Source organism: Bufo bufo, chromosome 11 (assembly GCF_905171765.1).
Source record: "Bufo bufo chromosome 11, aBufBuf1.1, whole genome shotgun sequence".
Lineage (NCBI taxonomy): Eukaryota > Metazoa > Chordata > Amphibia > Anura > Bufonidae > Bufo > Bufo bufo.
In genome coordinates, this window is record NC_053399.1 from 74911692 (window position 1) to 74930637 (window position 18946).

Genomic DNA, 18946 nt, shown 5'->3' on the forward strand with positions numbered 1-18946 from the left:
GGTGATGGACCGGTACCTACGGTCCCTACAAGATGACCTACAGCGCTGGGTAAGCCATGGAAACCCTACCAATGCTGATCGAGCTGGTTGAACGGTATACCGTGGTGGAGGACCTGCTTGGGCCTGCCAAGCGTCGAGAACCCACGCCAAGGACACCCAGACCAGCCACCAACCTGAGGAGAGAAGCCTTGCCAGATGTTGGCGTCCGCAGGTTTACACCATCTGCCCTAGAACCACGGAGGTCGGTTCCTGTACCAAAGATGGGAGACATACAATGTTGGCGATGTCGGTCCTGGGGGCATACCCGGGCACAATGCCCACTGCAGGAGGAGCCTATGGAGTGCGGAACTGGTCGGAGAAGCTCCTTCTATGTGCGAAGTGTGTGTACCACTCATCTTGACCTGGCTGCAGGACGGTTTGAGTGTGAAGTGTGGGTGAACCACCTTCCTGCCAGGGCCCTACTGGACTCCGGTAGCATGGTAACATTAGTACATGCCAGGGTACTTGGGAGGCTTAGACCAGTGACTAAAACTCTTCGGGTGGTATGCATTCATGGGGATACCAAGGAGTACCCCTTGGTTCCGGTGACTGTCTCTTATGGCCATGCCTCAGTTACACAGGAGGTCGGGGTGGTAAACAGTTTAATTCATGACATCATAGTGGGGCGGGACTGTCCACTATTTCTGGAACTATGGAACGAGGTGCAAATGGCACCACCAGGGGAACTGGGGGCACTGGGCCTGGAAGGGACAGGGTCCGAGGGGTCCGGAGCTGAAATACACCCCTCTGATATAGAAATACCTACCATTGATAATGAAGTCGCAGGGAATGCTAATGTGGAGGATAATGCCCCTGACCCAGGTCTTAAACCCGGGTTGATCTCTGAGGTGGGGGAGGTCTTCCCATTACAAGTCATGCTGGGGGAGGATGACGAGGAGCTCTCCCCAGTTGAGGAGGATGAAGGGGAAACATCCTCAAGGCCAGTACATCCAGATCTAGACGTGTCCAGAGGTGCATTTGGTACCGCCCAATTACGGGACCCTGCCTTGGTCAATGCTCGAGAGCAGGTTTCTGTTGTTGATGGGGTCCCACAAATGCCAGATGCAGACCAGAGGTTCCCTCACTTTGCGTTGAAGGGGGACTTACTGTATCGAGTGGCTGAGAGCCGAGGGGAAACTGTAGAGCAGTTGCTGGTTCCCCAACCGTATAGGCGGATGCTCCTCGATCTAGCCCACAACGATGCACTGGGAGGACACCTGGGGGCGGAGAAAACAGAGGCCAGGATAAACGACCGGTTTTACTGGCCAGGGTTGAAGGCCGAGGTTAAAAGATACTGTGCGTCTTGTCCCATTTGCCAGTTAACCGCCCCAGTGCCACACTATAGAAACCCTCTGGTGCCCTTGCCGATTATCGAAGTCCCGTTTGAACGGATCGCTATGGATCTGGTGGGACCCCTGGTAAAGTCGGCACGGGGCCACCAATACATATTGGTCATCCTAGATTACGCAACTAGGTATCCAGAAGCTGTCCCTTTGAGGAAAGCCTCCTCTAAGGCCATCGCCAGGGAGTTGTTTCAAATGTTCTCACGAACTGGGTTCCCCAAAGAGATCCTGACAGACCAGGGTACCCCTTTTATGTCAAAGGTAATGGCGGACTTGTGCAAATTGTTTCAAATTAAGCAGTTGCGGACGTCTGTCTACCACCCACAGACCGATGGCCTAGTCGAAAGATTCAATAAAACCTTAAAATCCATGTTGAGAAGAGTAGTCCAGAAAGATGGGAAGGATTGGGATATGTTACTCCCTGCCCTGTTATTTGCTATCCGGGAGGTCCCGCAAGCATCCACAGGTTTTTCGCCATTTGAATTAGTGTATGGACGAAGGCCCCGGGGGTTACTTGATCTGGTAAAAGAGACATGGGAAAGTGAGTCCTCACCACACAAAACGGTGGTAGAGCATATCTCTCAAATGCGAGAGAGGGTGGCTAAGGTGATGCCACTGGTGAAGGAGCATATGCAGAAGGCCCAGGATGCCCAAAGAAGAGTGTATAACAGGTCGGCAAAAATTAGACAGTTCCAAGTAGGAGACCGGGTGGCTGTTCTAATACCCACGGTAGAGAGCAAATTCTTGGCCAAATGGCAGGGCCCATTTGAGGTAGTAGAGAAATTCGGTGAGGTGGACTACAAGGTACACCAGCCAGGGAAAAGAAAACCATACCAGATCTATCACATCAATTTGTTGAAACCCTGGAGAGACAGAGAACAAGTGTCAGCGGTAGTAGGGGTACAGTCAGGGGACCATGCAGGGATCGACTTGGTGCAGGTTGCTTCTACCCTGACTAGACCTCAAACCCAGCAAACAAAAGAGTTTCTACAAAAAAATAGAGATATGTTTTCAGAGTTGCCCGGTCGCACCAACGTCATCGAGCATGACATTGTGACCGAGCCCAATGTAAAAGTCAGGTTAAAGCCTTACCGTATCCCAGAAGCTCATAGGGTGGCAGTGTCCGAAGAGGTTAAAAGAATGTTCGAGCTTGGAGTCATTGAAGAGTCGCAGAGCGAATGGTCAAGTCCAATTGTGTTGGTACCCAAGCCCAACGGCACCCTCCGCTTCTGCAACGACTTCAGAAAGCTTAATGAAGTCTCCAAGTTCGACGCATATCCCATGCCACGAGTAGATGAGCTAATTGAAAGGTTGGGGCCTGCCAGGTACATTACCACGCTAGACCTCACAAAAGGGTACTGGCAGATTCCCCTGACTAAGGAAGCCAGGGAGAAGACAGCCTTCTCTACCCCAGAAGGCCACTTCCAATATAAGAGGATGCCATTTGGTCTACACTCAGCCCCGGCCACGTTCCAAAGGGCCATGGACAAAACTCTGCGTCCACACCAACGGTACGCTTCTGTCTACCTAGATGACATAGTCATCTTCAGCACTGATTGGGAGTCCCACCTTCCCCGGGTTCAGGCAGTCGTAGACTCCTTAAGAAGAGCAGGGTTCACCATCAACCCCGAGAAGTGTGCCATTGGGATGGAGGAAGTAAAATACCTAGGGTATATTGTGGGTAGAGAGCTGGTAAAGCCCCAAATGAGTAAGGTGGAGGCCATACAGGACTGGCCCCGTCCCCTAACCAAGAAGCAGGTCAGAGCGTTTTTGGGCATAGTTGGCTATTATAGGAGGTTTGTCCCCAACTTTGCCACTGTTGCTGCACCACTGACCGACCTGACCAGAGGCAGAAAGTCAGTGATGATAAAGTGGAACGCCGAGGCCGAGACGGCTTTTCAAATGCTTAAGACAGCTTTGTGCCAAGATCCGGTGCTTGTAGCTCCAGATTTTACAAAAGATTTTGTAGTACAGACAGATGCTTCAAGCGAAGGGTTAGGAGCGGTCCTGTCTCAGGAAATCAATGGGGAGGAGCACCCTGTGGTCTTTCTTAGTAGGAAGCTGACGGCAGCTGAAAGAAACTATGCGGTGGTGGAGCGGGAGTGTCTGGCCATCAAGTGGGCTCTAGACTCCCTGCGATATTTCCTCCTGGGCAGAAAGTTCCGCTTGGTGTCAGACCATGCTCCGCTTACCTGGATGAGACAGAATAAACACACCAATGCCAGGGTAACAAGGTGGTTCCTTTCTCTCCAGGAGTTCAATTTCATGGTAGAGCACAGACCCGGGAGACAGCATCAGAATGCCGATGCCCTCTCCCGAGTCCATTGTATGGTGTCTACTGTTGCCTCCAACACCTCCGCGTTGAGGCAGAGGGGGGGGATATGTACAGGACACCGGGGGTAGGTCCTGGACGGGTGCTATACGGCACCACTGTTTGGACTATGGTCCATTTAAATAGAGGTAGAAGGTTCAGGGGGTCACCCAAAAAGTGGGTGAAAAGTTCCAGGCAGGCGCTAATTCAGAGAGGACTGGCTCGCAGTCTTCTCTATCTTAGTAAAGTAGTTTGGGGCCTGGAATTTTGGAGGCTCCAAAGTGTTATTTGGGTGGGATGAAGCCTCCACTCCTAAACCCTGGAAGCCAGCGCACAAGGGGTTAAGATCTCACAGACAACCACCCATTAAAGCAGGAAGTGATGCTGGAGGGGGTGAGTGAGTTGGGAGAGTGCACCTGTGAGGACAAGATGGAAGTCTGCTAGCTGCTCAGAGAGGACTTTTGAGTAGATTGGAAGTGAAGCTGTGTCTGCAGGGAAGGTCTGGAGGACTTCTACTAAAAACGTATGTGCCTTTCTTTTGGTTGTTTTTCTGAAGAAAGACTTTTTCCTAATTTATGCTGGAAACTAGCAGGACTTTTGTTGTGACGTTTTGGATGCTGAAGAAAAGCTTTATTTTGTTTTGTTTGGTCACCAATAAAGACCCTTTGCTTTACTGACACGGTTTTACGCACTTGTCTCGCGGAGCTTAACGACCCCCAAAGTTTACAATGGTAAAACACTTGGTAACACTGACATGGAAAAGGATCTAGGAATTTTAATAAACAGCAAACTAAGCTACAAAAAACAGTGTCAGGCAGCTGCTACCAAGGCCAATAAGATAATGGGTTGCATCAGAAGGGGCATAGATGCCCATGATAAGAACATAGTCCTACCACTTTACAAATCATTAGTCAGACCACACATGGAGTACTGTGTACAGTTCTGGGCTCCTGTGAACAAGGCAGACATAGCAGAGCTGGAGAGGGTCCAGAGGAGGGCAACTAAAGTAATAACTGGAATGGGGCAACTACAGTACCCTGAAAGATTATCAAAATAAGGGTTATTCACTTTAGAAAAAAGACAACTGAGGGGAGATCTAATAACTATGTATAAATATATCAGGGGTCAGTACAGAGATCTCTCCCATCATCTATTTATCCCCAGGACTGTAACTGTGAAGAGGGGACATCCTCTGCGTCTGGAGGCAAGAAGGTTTGTACACAAACATAGAAGAGGATTCTTTACGGTAAGAGCAGTGAGACTATGGAACTCTCTGCCTGAGGAGGTGGTGATGGTGAGTACAATAAAGGAATTCAAGAGGGGCCTGGATGTATTTCTGGAGTGTAATAATATTACAGGCTATAGCTACTAGAGAGGGGTCGTTGATCCAGGGAGTTATTCTGATTGCCTGATTGGAGTCGGGAAAGAATTTTTTATTCCCCTAAAGTGAGGAAAATTGGCTTCTACCTCACAGGGTTTTTTTTTTTTTTGCCTTCCTCTGGATCAACTTGCAGGATGACAGGTCGAACTGGATGGACAAATCTCTTTTTTCGGCCTTATGTACTATGTTACTATGTTACTATGAGGGGGCACAGCTGGGCATATTACTATGAGGGGCACAGTCCTGGCCATATTACTATGAGGGGGCACAGCTGGGCATATTACTATGAGGGGGCACAGCTGGGCATATTTATGAGGGGGCACAGCTGGGCATATTTCTGAAGGGGCACAGTTCTGTGCATATTTCTGAGGGGGCACAGCTGGTGGGCATAATCTGTGAAGGGGGCACAATGCTCACATAAATACTGTGGGGTGGGGGAATAATTACCATGTGGGTGCATTTAGGGGATTTGGTGGGATTAGGTGTTTAGTTATGTTTTGGGCTGAGTTAGAGGCGTGGCCAAATAGTGTCCCTCTTCCTTCTTTTTAAAAGTTAGGAGGTATGAGGTTTGTTGTGACCTCCCCCTCCCTGTGCAACTTTGTGGGAACTCAGGCACGAGCACACAGGGCTGGTGCAAGGATTTTTCCCACCCTAGGCAAAAGCTAATTTTGCCACCCCCCTTGACTCCGCCCATTGACCATCCCCCTTGACCCGCCCCTTTTTTGTTGTCCACCTATTTAATGATTGTTGCATGCAACATTTTACTTGACCAGCTAATTTTAGATATTCTACAGTAGTCCCGTTACAATCCTCCCTCCCCACAATCAGCCTTTCGACCAAATAATAAAAATAGTAAAATAGAACATTTAATTGAAACATTTTAATTGTAAACATTTTCTCATATGCCAAACATAAAATAGCAGCATTGCACATATACAGCAGCACATACCTCTCACATCCAAGGCCTCCAGGTAACATCTCCTCCAATGTAGATCTTCTCTGTAATCATCTTCTCATTTCGGTCCAGACACTTCTCTCAGCCGCCCTCATTTCGGTCCAGACACTTCGGTCCAGACACTTGGAGTCCCCACAGTGTTATCATGCTGCTCGCTGTGCCCTGGCCCCAATACCACAAATACTATCCTGCAGAAATAATAGTGCCGCCATAGTAATAGTGCTCCTCATAGTCCCACCAATAGTAATTCTCTTCTAGAATGCCCTTATTAGTAATGCTGACCCCTACACTGCACCACATTAAGTAATATGCTCCCCACACAGCCTCAAATTAAGTAATTTGCCCCACACACTGCCTCACATTATGTAATTTGCCCCCACACTGCCCCACATTATGTGATTTGCCCCCTACACTGCCCCACATTAGGTAATTTGCCCCCACACTGCTTCAAATTATGTAATTTGCCCCCCACACTGCCTCACATTATGTAATTTGCCCCCACACTGCCCCCCATTAAGTAATTTGCCCCACATTATGCAATTTGCCCCCCACACTGCCCCACATTATGCAATTTCCCCCCCACACTGCCTCACATTAAGTAATTTGCCCCACACTGCCTAATATTATATAATTTGCCCCCACACTGCCCCACATTAAGTAATTTGCCCCCCACACTGCCTCACATTAAGTAATTTTCCCCCCACACTGCCCCACGATATGTAATTTGCCCCCCACACTGCCTCACAATAATTTGCCCCACACACTGCCCCACATTATGTTGTTTGCCCCCACACTGCCCTCTATTATGTAATTTGCCCCCACTAAGTAATTTGCCCCCACACTAAGTAATTTTGCCCCCACACTGCCCTCCATTATGTAATTTGCCCCCCACTAAGTAATTTTGCCCCCACACAAGTTAATTTTGCCCCCAGACTACCCTTCATTATGTAGTTTGCCCCCCCCCCCCCCCGCCCTCGTACTTGTGTCGCTGATCCTGTACAGTCCTGGAGGTCACGGGTCTCGTGGGATTGAGCACCGAAGTGACTGAACTCATGCCCGCGCAGCCGGCAAGTACAGGATCAGATCAGCAACACAAGTGCAAGGGGGCGGGTGCTAGTGGTGTTGGGAACTTGGGTCCAGCGGGTGACACCCCATCAGACTGCTGTCACGTGGTGCGGCCAGCACCCACCTCGCAACGCTACTGGCGGCCAGACCCCAAAGCGCCGGCACTCCCAGCAAGAGTGGCGCTCTACGCAGTGGCCTACTCTGTTTATGGGTGGCGCCGGCCCTGCGAGCACATTTTAATTAAATACAATTAGTGTCTAGCAGAGTGTTTCAGGACACAGCACAAGTTCCACTCGAGTCTCTCTGTTCTCTCTGACCGCGCGGCGCAGGAACACAGCAGGCTGAAAGATAGCTGCGCTTTGATTGGTGCCTGGTGGGACTCCTCCTCCTGACCTCCGTCACTGCTCTACTTTCCTCCAGCACAGCATTGACCCCCATCTCACTGCACTGTGCACGCATGCGCAGTGCAGACTTCAGAGTTCGGGGCATAGATTTTACTGTTTTTTTTTTATTTTTATGCTGGATGCTACGGGCGGCAAAAGAACACACCCGTGTTTTGTGGACTGTAAATTTACAGACAGTTGGCAACCCTGGCTAGGTGAAGGCATTTTAAAAAAAAAAAACGAAGAATGGTGACAGGTCTGGTCACAAATGGCAACAATAAAGACTTGTCGTCATTTACGAACCTAAGTCGCACTGGCGAACATTGTGGTCGTCATCTGGAGCACCGTCATGTCTGAGAAGAGCAGCGCTATCAGTAATACCTGCCCCCCCCCCTGTATAACACATAATGGTTGCAGTGACCCCCTCCCCGTAAAACACACAGGTAAGTGTTCTAGAACTGACCTCATCAGAACCTGCATTGTGCCTCCAAATAGAGGAGCTGTCATATGTCCTGTGACTGGACTGTTATTTAAATAATGATTGGTCAGGGGGCATTTTCATGCAACCCTATTACCCTATGTATTTGTGGATATGCTTATGATCTTTTTGCGGTCCGCACTACCCACATGGGGGATGTATGTATGGTGGCTGTGACCCCTCATTTAAGGACTGATGGTCAACTAAATGTTGACCATGTCCTTGTAGGGGGCATTGCTCAATGTGGGGGTTAATGTTATGACTGGGGGTCGCCTGAACAACGACACCAGCCTATTGAGCACCCCTTTCTAATATACTCAGGCCATTATTCTGGTCCTCTAATAAACCCCATGTCTGTTGTTAGCTGTTGAATATATTTAAGTGATGAGCTGCTGCGGAGGAGGAGCGATTCTACTTTCTTTGGGATCGCCCCTTTACCTCAGCAACAATAGATGTCACTAGTGCCTGTTCCCCTGATTGGTGCTGCGGGCGGGGAGCGCTCCCCTTACTTTTGGCTCCGCTTCCTCCCCTTAGCAACAGCGAACGTCACAGGTACCTTTCTTCTTATTGGCTGCCACACGATCTCTCTCCTATGCGCACGTTGGTTCAGCGCATGCACTGTTGGCTATGGAGTACGTCGGACATTGGCGCGCACTTGGGGTACGAGTGCAGCGCAGAAGTTCACATGGATCTCTACCACCAGTAATTCTACTCTTATATAATACACAGGGTGAAATATGAGGTAATATTTATGGTGCAATATGACCTATGAAAAAGTACATGGGTTGTACACTATGTATAAGTGAATTATATGTGATGTGATTTTGGTATCCTTTATGGGGGAGGTATGCACACACCCACAAATTCATTATTTAAGGCACATTGTTTTTTGTTTTTTTACTGCTTGAGAAAGACCAGAGATGGTTGAAACGTCGCTGTCTGTATGCTGCTGGTACAAATAAAGTAACCGGATTCTGTCCATTCAACTGGCGGGTGCTGCAGATTTCTATATATATGTTCTGAGAGACATCTGGAGGGACAGGAAGGACACATCTGCTTCTATGGGGCGGATTATGGGTCTGAGCAACTCCCAGGTTATACAGAGCTGTAATATGTACATGAGCCCTTACCGCCATAGAGCTCTCATCTCTGCCTGTGCTACATTACAGCTGTATGGCGGTATTATTACTGATGACCCCGGCTGTAATATACTCAGAATGGAGACGATTACTGCTCGTTATCAATAAGTAATAATACCAGCAGAATCCAGAGACACCCTGATTGTAGTGTTATGTCTACTAATAATCCATCCCCCAAATAACTGACTGAGCGAGGGCAGAGCCACATGTGTCCTGTAGTAATGTGAGGAGGAGAACGGGGGACACAGGGGCCACAATAGATGGTGGATGAAGGAGACTGAGGGCCACAATAGATGGTGGAGGAAGGAGACTGAGGGGCACAATAGATGGTGGAAGAAGGAGAGTGCAGGCCAGAGACTGAGGGCCACAATAGATGGTGGAGGAAGGCGAATGGAGGCCACAGGGACCACAATAGATGGTGGAGGAAGGAGAATAGAGGCCACAGGAGCCACAGACTGAGGGCCACAATATATGGTAGAGGAAGGAGAATGGGGGACACAGACTGAGGGCCACAATAGATGTGGAAGAAGGGTAATGGGGGCCACAGACTGAGGGCCACAATAGATGGTTGTTGGGGAAGTTTAAAATTTACTCTGTGTCTTCTATAATATAATTTATTGTAATTACTTGAGGTAAGTGCAGGGCCTTGGTCTATGCAATTAAAAGGTCAGAGGTCCCAGAGGCAGAGATCATTGCTACCCTGAAACAAGAGACAAAGCATAAGAGTGGACATCTGGAACAGATCTTGTTTTCAGACAATTTTTGATGGATTGCCTCCAATGTCTGTAACTTTTTTCATATGCCTCTCTAACTGTGGAGATATTGTTAAAACTAGTCTAAACCAGTTCACTATGCCTTAAGAATTGTCTGTATAAACTCAACTCTGATAAAATACCTCAGACATTCTGCTGAACCTCCATACAGTGTGTTTGGAGAGAGAAAATACTGTACCTCCTTTAACCTTAAATTCAGATGACATCGTGATCCTTCCTTGGTAAAGAAAATGATTTTAACAATGGTGGAAGAAGGAGAGTGGAGGCCAGAGACTGAGGGCCACAATAGATGGTGGAGGTAGGAGAATGGAGGACACAGGGACCACAACAGATGGTGGAGGAAAGAGAATGGAGGCCACAGGAGCCACACACTGAGGGCCACAATAGATGGTAGGGAAAGGAGAATGGAGGACACAGGGCCCACAGACTGAGGGCCACAATAGATGGTGAAGGGCGGAGAATAAGGGCCACAGACTTAGGGCCACAATAGATGGTGGAGAAAGACGGGGACATTTTCTCTCCATAGTCACAATCTACAGATTTTATACTAACGCTCTGTGGACCCCTCACCCACATCTCATCTTCTTATTCTTACAGTTTGGCTAATAATGATCTACCAGACACTTCCTGCATCCAGTTGGCTTTGCTAATAAGGAATAACCAGTCCCTGAAGAAACTTGACCTGTCTGGTAACCGTCTGTCTGGTCCTCACTTCAGTGACTTGATGGAGGCTCTGTCCAGTCCGGCCTGCAGGATAGAGACATTACAGTGAGTATAAGAGATGTGTACAGAGATGTGTAGCCGTCAGTATCCTCTCTTTATATCATGCTGAGGGTGCGCACGTCTTACTTGTTTGTCTGTCTGTAGGGGCCTTTTTATCTCCTATATAAGAATTAAAAGTGAAGTTTTACTCAAGTATACTGCCCCTTATAGTTTTTTCTCGAGGAACAAATTACCCATTCTGTGGTACCTCATATTTGTTTCAAAGACCGCTTGTTTCGGTTCAGAATCATCAGCGGAGACAGAGCAGACCCGGGTCGGTAAGACAAATTGTGCACGCACCTCAATATAAGATTGGCTCCTAAATACTAGAAACTGAGATCAAACCTGCCGATAGTTAGTGTTGCTGAGTGGCAGGCTACCAAGTATTGCTGTTTGTTTGTCACAAAGACTTATCAGTTAAAGTTTCTGTTCGCTCCGGAGAACAGAGTGGACTTCACCATCATCTCTAGTTACCCCAGCTTGTTTATCTACAGATTTTATACTAACGCTCTGTGGACGCCTCACCCACATCTCATCTTCTTATTCTTACAGTTTGGCTAATAATGATCTACCAGACACTTCCTGCATCCAGTTGGCATCTGTAATAAGGACTAACCAGTCCCTGAAGAAACTTGACCTGTCTGGTAACCGTCTGTCTGGTCCTCACTTCAGTGACTTGTCGGAGGCTCTGTCCAGTCTGGCCTGCAGGATAGAGAAATTACAGTGAGTATAAGAGATGTGTACAGGACTGAGACATTTGGGGCACAAGATATACATGGATTTCTCATCCGTATCATTGGGGGACACAGGCTTGACCTTGGGTATAGCTATTGCCACTCGGAGGCGACACTAAGCAAAGAAAGTGTTAGCTCCTTCTCTCAGCTACAGTGGCGGAAATAATTATTTGACCCCTCACTGATTTTGTAAGTTTGTCCAATGACAAAGAAATGAAAAGTCTCAGAACAGTATCATTTCAATGGTAGGTTTATTGTAACAGTGGCAGATAGCACATCAAAAGGAAAATCGAAAAAAATAACTTTAAATAAAAGATAGCAACTGATTTGCATTTCATTGAGTGAAATAAGTATTTGAACCCTCTAACAAAAAAAGACTTAATACTTGGTGGAAAAACCCTTGTTTGCAAGCACAGAGGTCAAACGTTTCTTGTAATTGATGACCAAGTTTGCGCACATTTTAGGAGGAATGTTGGTCCACTCCTCTTTGCAGATCATCTCTAAATCCCTAAGGTTTCGAGGCTGTCTCTGTGCAACTCTGAGCTTGAGCTCCCTCCATAGGTTTTCGATTGGATTAAGGTCCGGAGACTGACTAGGCCACTCCATGACCTTAATGTGCTTCTTCTTGAGCCACTCCTTTGTTGCCTTTGCTGTATGTTTTGGGTCATTGTCGTGCTGGAACACCCATCCACGACCCATTTTCAGTTTCCTGGCAGAGGGAAGGAGGTTGTCGCTCAGGATTTCACGATACATGGCTCCGTCCATTTTCCCGTTTATGCGAATAAGTTGTCCTGTGCCCTTAGCAGAAAAACACCCCCAAAGCAAAATGTTTCCACCCCCATGCTTGACGGTGGGGACGGTGTTTTGGGGGTCATAGGCAGCATTTTTCTTCCTCCAAACACAGCGAGTTGAGTTAATGCCAAAGAGCTCTATTTTGGTCTCATCAGACCACAGCACCTTCTCCCAGTCACTCTCTGAATCATTCAGGTGTTCATTGGCAAACTTCAGACGGGCCTGCACATGTGCCTTCCTGAGCAGGGGGACCTTGCGAGCCCTGCAGGATTTTAATCCATTGCGGTGTAATGTGTTTCCAATGGTTTTCTTGGTGACTGTGGTCCCTGCTAATTTGAGGTCATTAACTAACTCCTCCCGTGTAGTTCTAGGATGCTTTTTCACCTTTCTCAGAACCATTGACACCCCACGAGGTGAGATCTTGCGTGGAGCCCCAGAGCGAGGTCGATTGATGGTCATTTTGTGCTCCTTCCATTTTCGAACAATCGCACCAACAGTTGTCACCTTCTCTCCCAGCTTCTTGCTAATGGTTTTGTAGCCCATTCCAGCCTTGTGCAGGTCTACAATTTTGTCGCTGACATCCTTGGACAGCTCTTTGGTCTTTCCCATGTTGGAGAGTTTGGAGTCTGCTTGATTGATTGATTCTGTGGACAGGTGTCTTTTATACAGGTGACTAGTTAAGACAGGTGTCCTTAATGAGGGTGACTAATTGAGTAGAAGTGTCTAACCACTCTGTGGGAGCCAGAACTCTTAATGGTTGGTAGGGGTTCAAATACTTATTTCACTCAATGAAATGCAAATCAGTTGCTATCTTTTATTTAAAGTTATTTTTTCGATTTTCCTTTTGATGTGCTATCTGCCACTGTTACAATAAACCTACCATTGAAATGATACTGTTCTGAGACTTTTCATTTCTTTGTCATTGGACAAACTTACAAAATCAGTGAGGGGTCAAATAATTATTTCCGCCACTGTATATCCCTCCTGCAGATACTGAGCTAATCAGTTTTAGCTTAGTGTCTGAAGGAGGCAGACCTCCCTGCTTTGCAGGTCTGCTGATTTTTTTCCTTTTTTGATTTTTCTTTTCTTCTAGCGGGAATTTCAAGCAGTCTCTAAAAGTGGCCTGCACTCCCACCCAGGAAACGGGAGACCAGGGGGTCACCCAAACTCCCTGCTCCTTCCCGTTCTCCGGAAGTAAAGGAGGACCAGAGGTTCCTGTAAAAACCTCTGCATCCCGCCAGCCTTCGGATCACCACGGCCACCCACCACAAGTCCCCTCTGTTCCGGTGTAGCGTCCCTCACCAAGGGGCCGCACACCAAAGGTGGTGATCCGGCTGGAGCCAGAAGACCCCAGACAGATGAGTATTCTTGCCCCCAAAAGTGTCCCCTCCTTTCAACACCCTCCCCTTCTCAAGTTACCTTTTCCCCATAGAGGACTTGTGCCCTCCAGGCGTTTTCTCCTGTCGGGAGGGGGGAAGGTGGGGTGGGGGAGGTTTGGCTGGGAATCTCCGGTGCACATGGCGCACTATTCCAGGGCCCTTCTTCCTTATCGTTGTCCCCGGTCCTGGGCTTCTCTGCGGCCTACTCCCACATCGAATCTCCAGGCCCGCGGTACTCCGGGCAGGTCTCCTGGGGCGGCCGCTACTTTCTCTGATGGGGCGTCAGTACACCCGTTCCCGGTCTTCTCTGTTTGGGGTGCAAGATTTCCCGGACACTGCCGCTGCCTCCAGACGCAGCGCTCTCAGCCAGAAGTTCTTCCGGTCAGCCCAACTGGTGCACGAGGCCCTGGCTCTGCGGCCTACTAGGCCGTGTTCTCCGTGAGTGTTTGGGGGCGGGGATTATACCTTCAGAGGTGAGACTTTTGCGCCCATATATTCGGCCCACTGAGCTCCTCCCCCAATATAATTAACCCCTTCCTTGCCTCAGTGCTTCTGTGGCTGGGGGGGGGGAAAGAAAAATTACTTATCACTCTTAAAAGGGTTGACATGTTTTGGGCTGTATGCAATTCCCACAGCTATTATTATTATTAACCCTTGGAGCTCCACTCCAAATTTGGACTTAGTTTTCATCGCCCTATAAGAGGATGTGTCCAGCTTTTTATCTTAGTGCTTGTAGTGCCCCACGTTCAAGCTTACACTGTGTCCTCTCTACAGCTACAGCAGAGCCAGTGGAGCAATGGATAGGCGGCGTACTTGCCCTACCGCTAGCCACTTACGACTAGGATGCTGTCCATCCTGTAGCAGTAACAAGTCCCCTCTGTTTCCAGTGTAGCATCCCTCCCCAAGGGGCCACACACCAAAGGTGTTGATCCGGCTGGAGTCAGGGGGGCAGAAGACGACCCCTTCCTTAGGTAGAGCACTTGCACTATCATTCGAGACTGTGGCAGGCGCAGCAGTATGAAGTGCCTTTCGTGCTGTGGCATTAGAAGAATTTTGATATCTCTGACTTTTAGTCTAACCAGTCTATTACTCTGTAATTCCTATAGCGCCGTTCTATGGAAACAGTAGGTTTAAAGAGCACACCAAATGCTTCAAATAACTTTTTTATTAACTTCAACTTTTCTATATATATAACACTGCCGTCTCCGTAGCAGATAGTGCATGTACAAAAGACGTGTTAAAAAGATATCACAAAATGGCGGTATGCATAAGATGGTGGTTCAACTGTTCAATCTTGTCATTCAACACAAAATGGTGGATATATTTTTCTCTTCAGTATCTGTACTGTCACTTTAAGTTATTCAAGCACTTTATGATCTCTCTAAGAGGTATATCTGAGGTCTAACTAATAGTTCTACTTGCAGTATGCAGTTAGCAGTGACTATTTGCAGATTGGTTGAGTATGATCTGGTATGGTTGTATGCAATTTGTATATATAAGAAAAAAGGAAATCCAGCTTCCAGACGACCATATAAATGCTTTAATGAAAAAACGTGCTAAAATCCGGACATGTACACCAGGTCTACGCGTTTCAGATCAATAAATTCAGATCCTTACTCATGAGAACATGATAGTGTAAGGCACTGGCCTTAAATAAGAGGCAGGTCAAGCATATCAGGTGGACACAATCAACACATAGCTCCACCTCAAACACATAAAACATATGCTAAAAGTAGAAGGAAAAGAGGAAAAGCTTCAAAGGATACAAAGAAAGTGTACCACGGTCAATAATGCAATATAAGATCATGTCTGCGATTAAGACCTATTGGTACACAAGTACCCATAGTAAAGATCCAATATGATTCTCGGTTTAAAAGAACTCTCCTATGATCATAATGTGAACTGACCGTAGAAACATTTCGGGTCATCACATGTGGAATGTCAGTTTTGAGGCTGTTAGTGAACACTTGAAGTGCAGCCTGTATACTGTAGGCGGCATGTCATACTGTATCACCTGCATAACATGCCGCCTACAGTATATAGGCTGCACTTCTAACAGCCTCAAAACTAGAATTCGCCGTCATATTTCTGACATTCCACATGCGCTGACCCGAAATGTTTCTGCGGTCAGTTCACATTATGCGGCTTGTCATGCAGGTGATATCAGTAGCCTTGTGGTGCAAGGAGTGGAAAGGGTCAAATTTCCTAAACGTGGAGGTGATCATAGGAGAGTTCTTTTAAACAGAGAATCATATTGGATCTTTACTATGGGTACTTGTGTACCAATAGGTCTTAATCGCAGACATGATCTTATATTCTATTATTGACCGTGGTACACTTTCTTTGTATCCTTTGAAGCTTTTCCTCTTTTCCTTCTACTTTTAACATATGTTTTTATGTGTTTGAGGTGGAGCTATGTGTTGATTGTGTCCACCTGATATGCTTGACCTGCCTCTTATTTAAGGCCAGTGTCTTACACTATCATGTTGTCATGAGTAAGGATCTGAATTTATTGATCTGAAACGCGTAGACCTGGTGTACATGTCCGGATTTTAGCACATTTTTTCATTAAAGCATTTATAAGGTCGTCTGGAAGCTGGATTTCCTTTTTTCTTATATTTCCATTATCGCCGAGTTCCTGGCGATTATCCGTGCCTCCATTTCAGACCGTGACCAGGTGAGCCTCGACTGCTGCCTTTTTCTTGTATGCAATTTGTATGGTTGCAATTGGTAGAACTGTAAGTAAACACATATATATCTAGTTCAGTATACAGTTCTAAACACAATACTAACAATATGAACATTATATAACTGTTTTAAATACCTATATTGGCCTCTTGTTCCCATAAAACTCAGCTCTCAGTGGAGTGAATGTCTCTTCAGCTCCTGTCTCTGGTGAATAATGATTCTAGCAGCAGGAGCTGGGGGAATTCCCAGACATACTGTGTGTGAGGCTGGCTGTAATTGGTGAAAACTCTTGCTATGTGAGAAGCTGGCTGTGATTGGTCTAGACTTCTGCCCAGCAACAACAGATTAACACTATACTTTCTGTTGTTTCTGCTGTGTCACTGAGCTTACCTTACATCACAAAATGAATTTTAAAGGCATATTATCTTTTTCTGCTTCTATAAACACAAAATATAACAGTTATATGACATCCAAAGCATGATGTCACAGTAAATAACTATGCTTTTGTCTTTAACACATAAACATAGGAACTGTATTAAGGCTATTGGCAGGTTAAGGCTACTTTCACACTTGCGTTCGGAGCGGATCCGTCTGGTATCTGCACAGACGGATCCGCACCTATAATGCAAACGATGGTATCCGTTCAGAACGGATCCGTCTGCATTATATTTTAGAAAAAAATCTAAGTCTAATTGTTAGTCAGACGGATCCGTTTGAAATTGCACCATATTGTGTCAACGTCAAACGGATCCGTCCCCATTGACTTACATTGTAAGTCTGGACGGATCAGTTTGGCTCCGCACGGCCAGGCGGACACTAAAATGCTGCAAGCAGCGTTCGGGTGTCCGCCTCCTGAGCAGAACGGAGGCGAAACGGAGCCATACTGATGCATTCTGAGCGGATCCTTATCCACTCAGAATGCATTGGGGATGTACGGATCCGTTCGGGGCCGCTTGTGAGAGACTTCAAACGGAACTCACAAGCGGAACCCCAAACGCAAGTGTGAAAGTAGCCTTAGCTGTATACACATATAAGCTATACTAGCAACCTAGGACAGGTCTTAGCTGGCTAGATACAGAGATGGTACATACTATAGAATTCCCCTTCTTTCAAAGGCGGAGTAATTGCACTTCCAATGGATACTGTAAATTCTGTAGCATTATCCTCTTTCCATCAAAAAGGCAGAGTAATTGCACCTGTAATGCTTCCAAAACCACAGGGGAAACACGTGAGGCTATGGTGGACCGATGGGTGTAATAGTTCATGTACTCACGGTGAGCAGATGCCTCCCTGGTCTGGCGCACAGTGGATGGGAAGAGAGCACAAAATCCTCCAGGGTTTGATATAGCATAAGGAGACTAGAGCTTTTAACGAACTCCCACTACTTTACTGAAGCAGATCCACAGGTCATCAATGTATGCAAAAGTCATTTACATCAAGGCAGCTTTTACAGGGATTCGCATTAGTTCCCAGAAGTTGCATAAGGCATAGTCCTCTATGATAATCAGTCATTCTCTCTCTTATTTCTCCAGGTTGGAGGGATTAACTATCTCTGCTGTACTGTATAATCCTATACTTCTGTATCCTCTTCTAGGGATACGATATTCTGACAAATGGCCTTTTTGTCTTTAATTATGGTGGGTAGCTTGTAGCTCAGAATCTCTCCACCTGATGCAAAGGAGGCTGGAGTCTTATAAACGACAGTTACCTTCCTTTGTCAATATTCTCATTCCCTCTCAGAGTTCCCTGGTTCTTCTATAATATTTTCCCTTCTATGGGCTGGTACATGGAACTAAGTATGGAGTTTGGATAACTCTCCAAAATGGCTGCTGCGGTTCAGCTTGTCCTCAGACATCACACACACTGACCTTCTTCTTCCTGCACTGTGCCACGATGATATATCACCTGATATAAAAAAATAAAGAAAAAATATAAAAAGAGCATACACAGTACCATTACCCCATTCTTGCGGTTTCTCTTCTTTGGCTATAAGAGAATTGGGTTAGACATATATATATATATCAGGAGCATCACAATATAAAATGAGTGACAAGGGCCGTAGTTTCTCTTGTAACTGGGGTACTGGGGGGCGCTGATCTGGCAGAGCGAACAGTAAAGACCAGGATAGTCCGTAATGTAAAACAAAAAGGAAAACTTCTCAGGAGGCTCACAGGGCATTATTCCGTTTTCTGGGCATGAAGCATAAAGGTTGTAGAACATCACGGAGGGCTGCATTGAACATTACAAAATAAGGGCAAAGGAGTCTTTAGAGAGTCCTTAGAGCAAGGCAAATAATCAAGACAATGAGTCTCTTACTCAGGCTCTATAGCTCCAAGAGATGCAAGAATGCAATCACAGTTGAACTGGAAGGGCTGGAAGTCTCCTCCTCGGCTGCAGCTGCTGGAACTCCCTGTAACAGGCAGGCGTCTGACCTTTAGTTGTCCGGTCGGATCTCCGAACTGGCTGTGGCTCTATAGGCCTTTGTTCAAGGTAACTTGGTACATCTTGAGCTTCTGAGGATCCTTCACGAGGTACTTCTTCTGGCTGAAGTGGGGCTGTATCAGTCTTGGCGGGAACAACAAAGTTAAGCCATGGTATAAGGAACCACTGAAGGGGATCTGAGTCTAATAGTAATTTTCCAATAGACTGTGTTGGTTCCTCTGGATCAGGTGGCTTTTCAGACAATTGCTCTGTGGATGGAGTTTCTTCTTGGACAATTTCTTT

The 18946-nt window shown here is 46.8% G+C and overlaps 1 protein-coding gene across 1 annotated transcript in view; it reads left to right on the forward strand.

Annotated features, from left to right (window-relative positions):
• The window catches only part of LOC120981622 (NACHT, LRR and PYD domains-containing protein 3-like), a 3400916-nt gene that overhangs the window by 3253467 nt on the left and 128503 nt on the right, over nt 1-18946 (forward strand). The window contains exons 13-14 of the mRNA XM_040411191.1: nt 10465-10635; nt 11182-11352. Coding sequence (XP_040267125.1) covers nt 10465-10635; nt 11182-11352 — 342 coding nt within the window. The remainder of the gene's footprint in view (nt 1-10464; nt 10636-11181; nt 11353-18946) is intronic.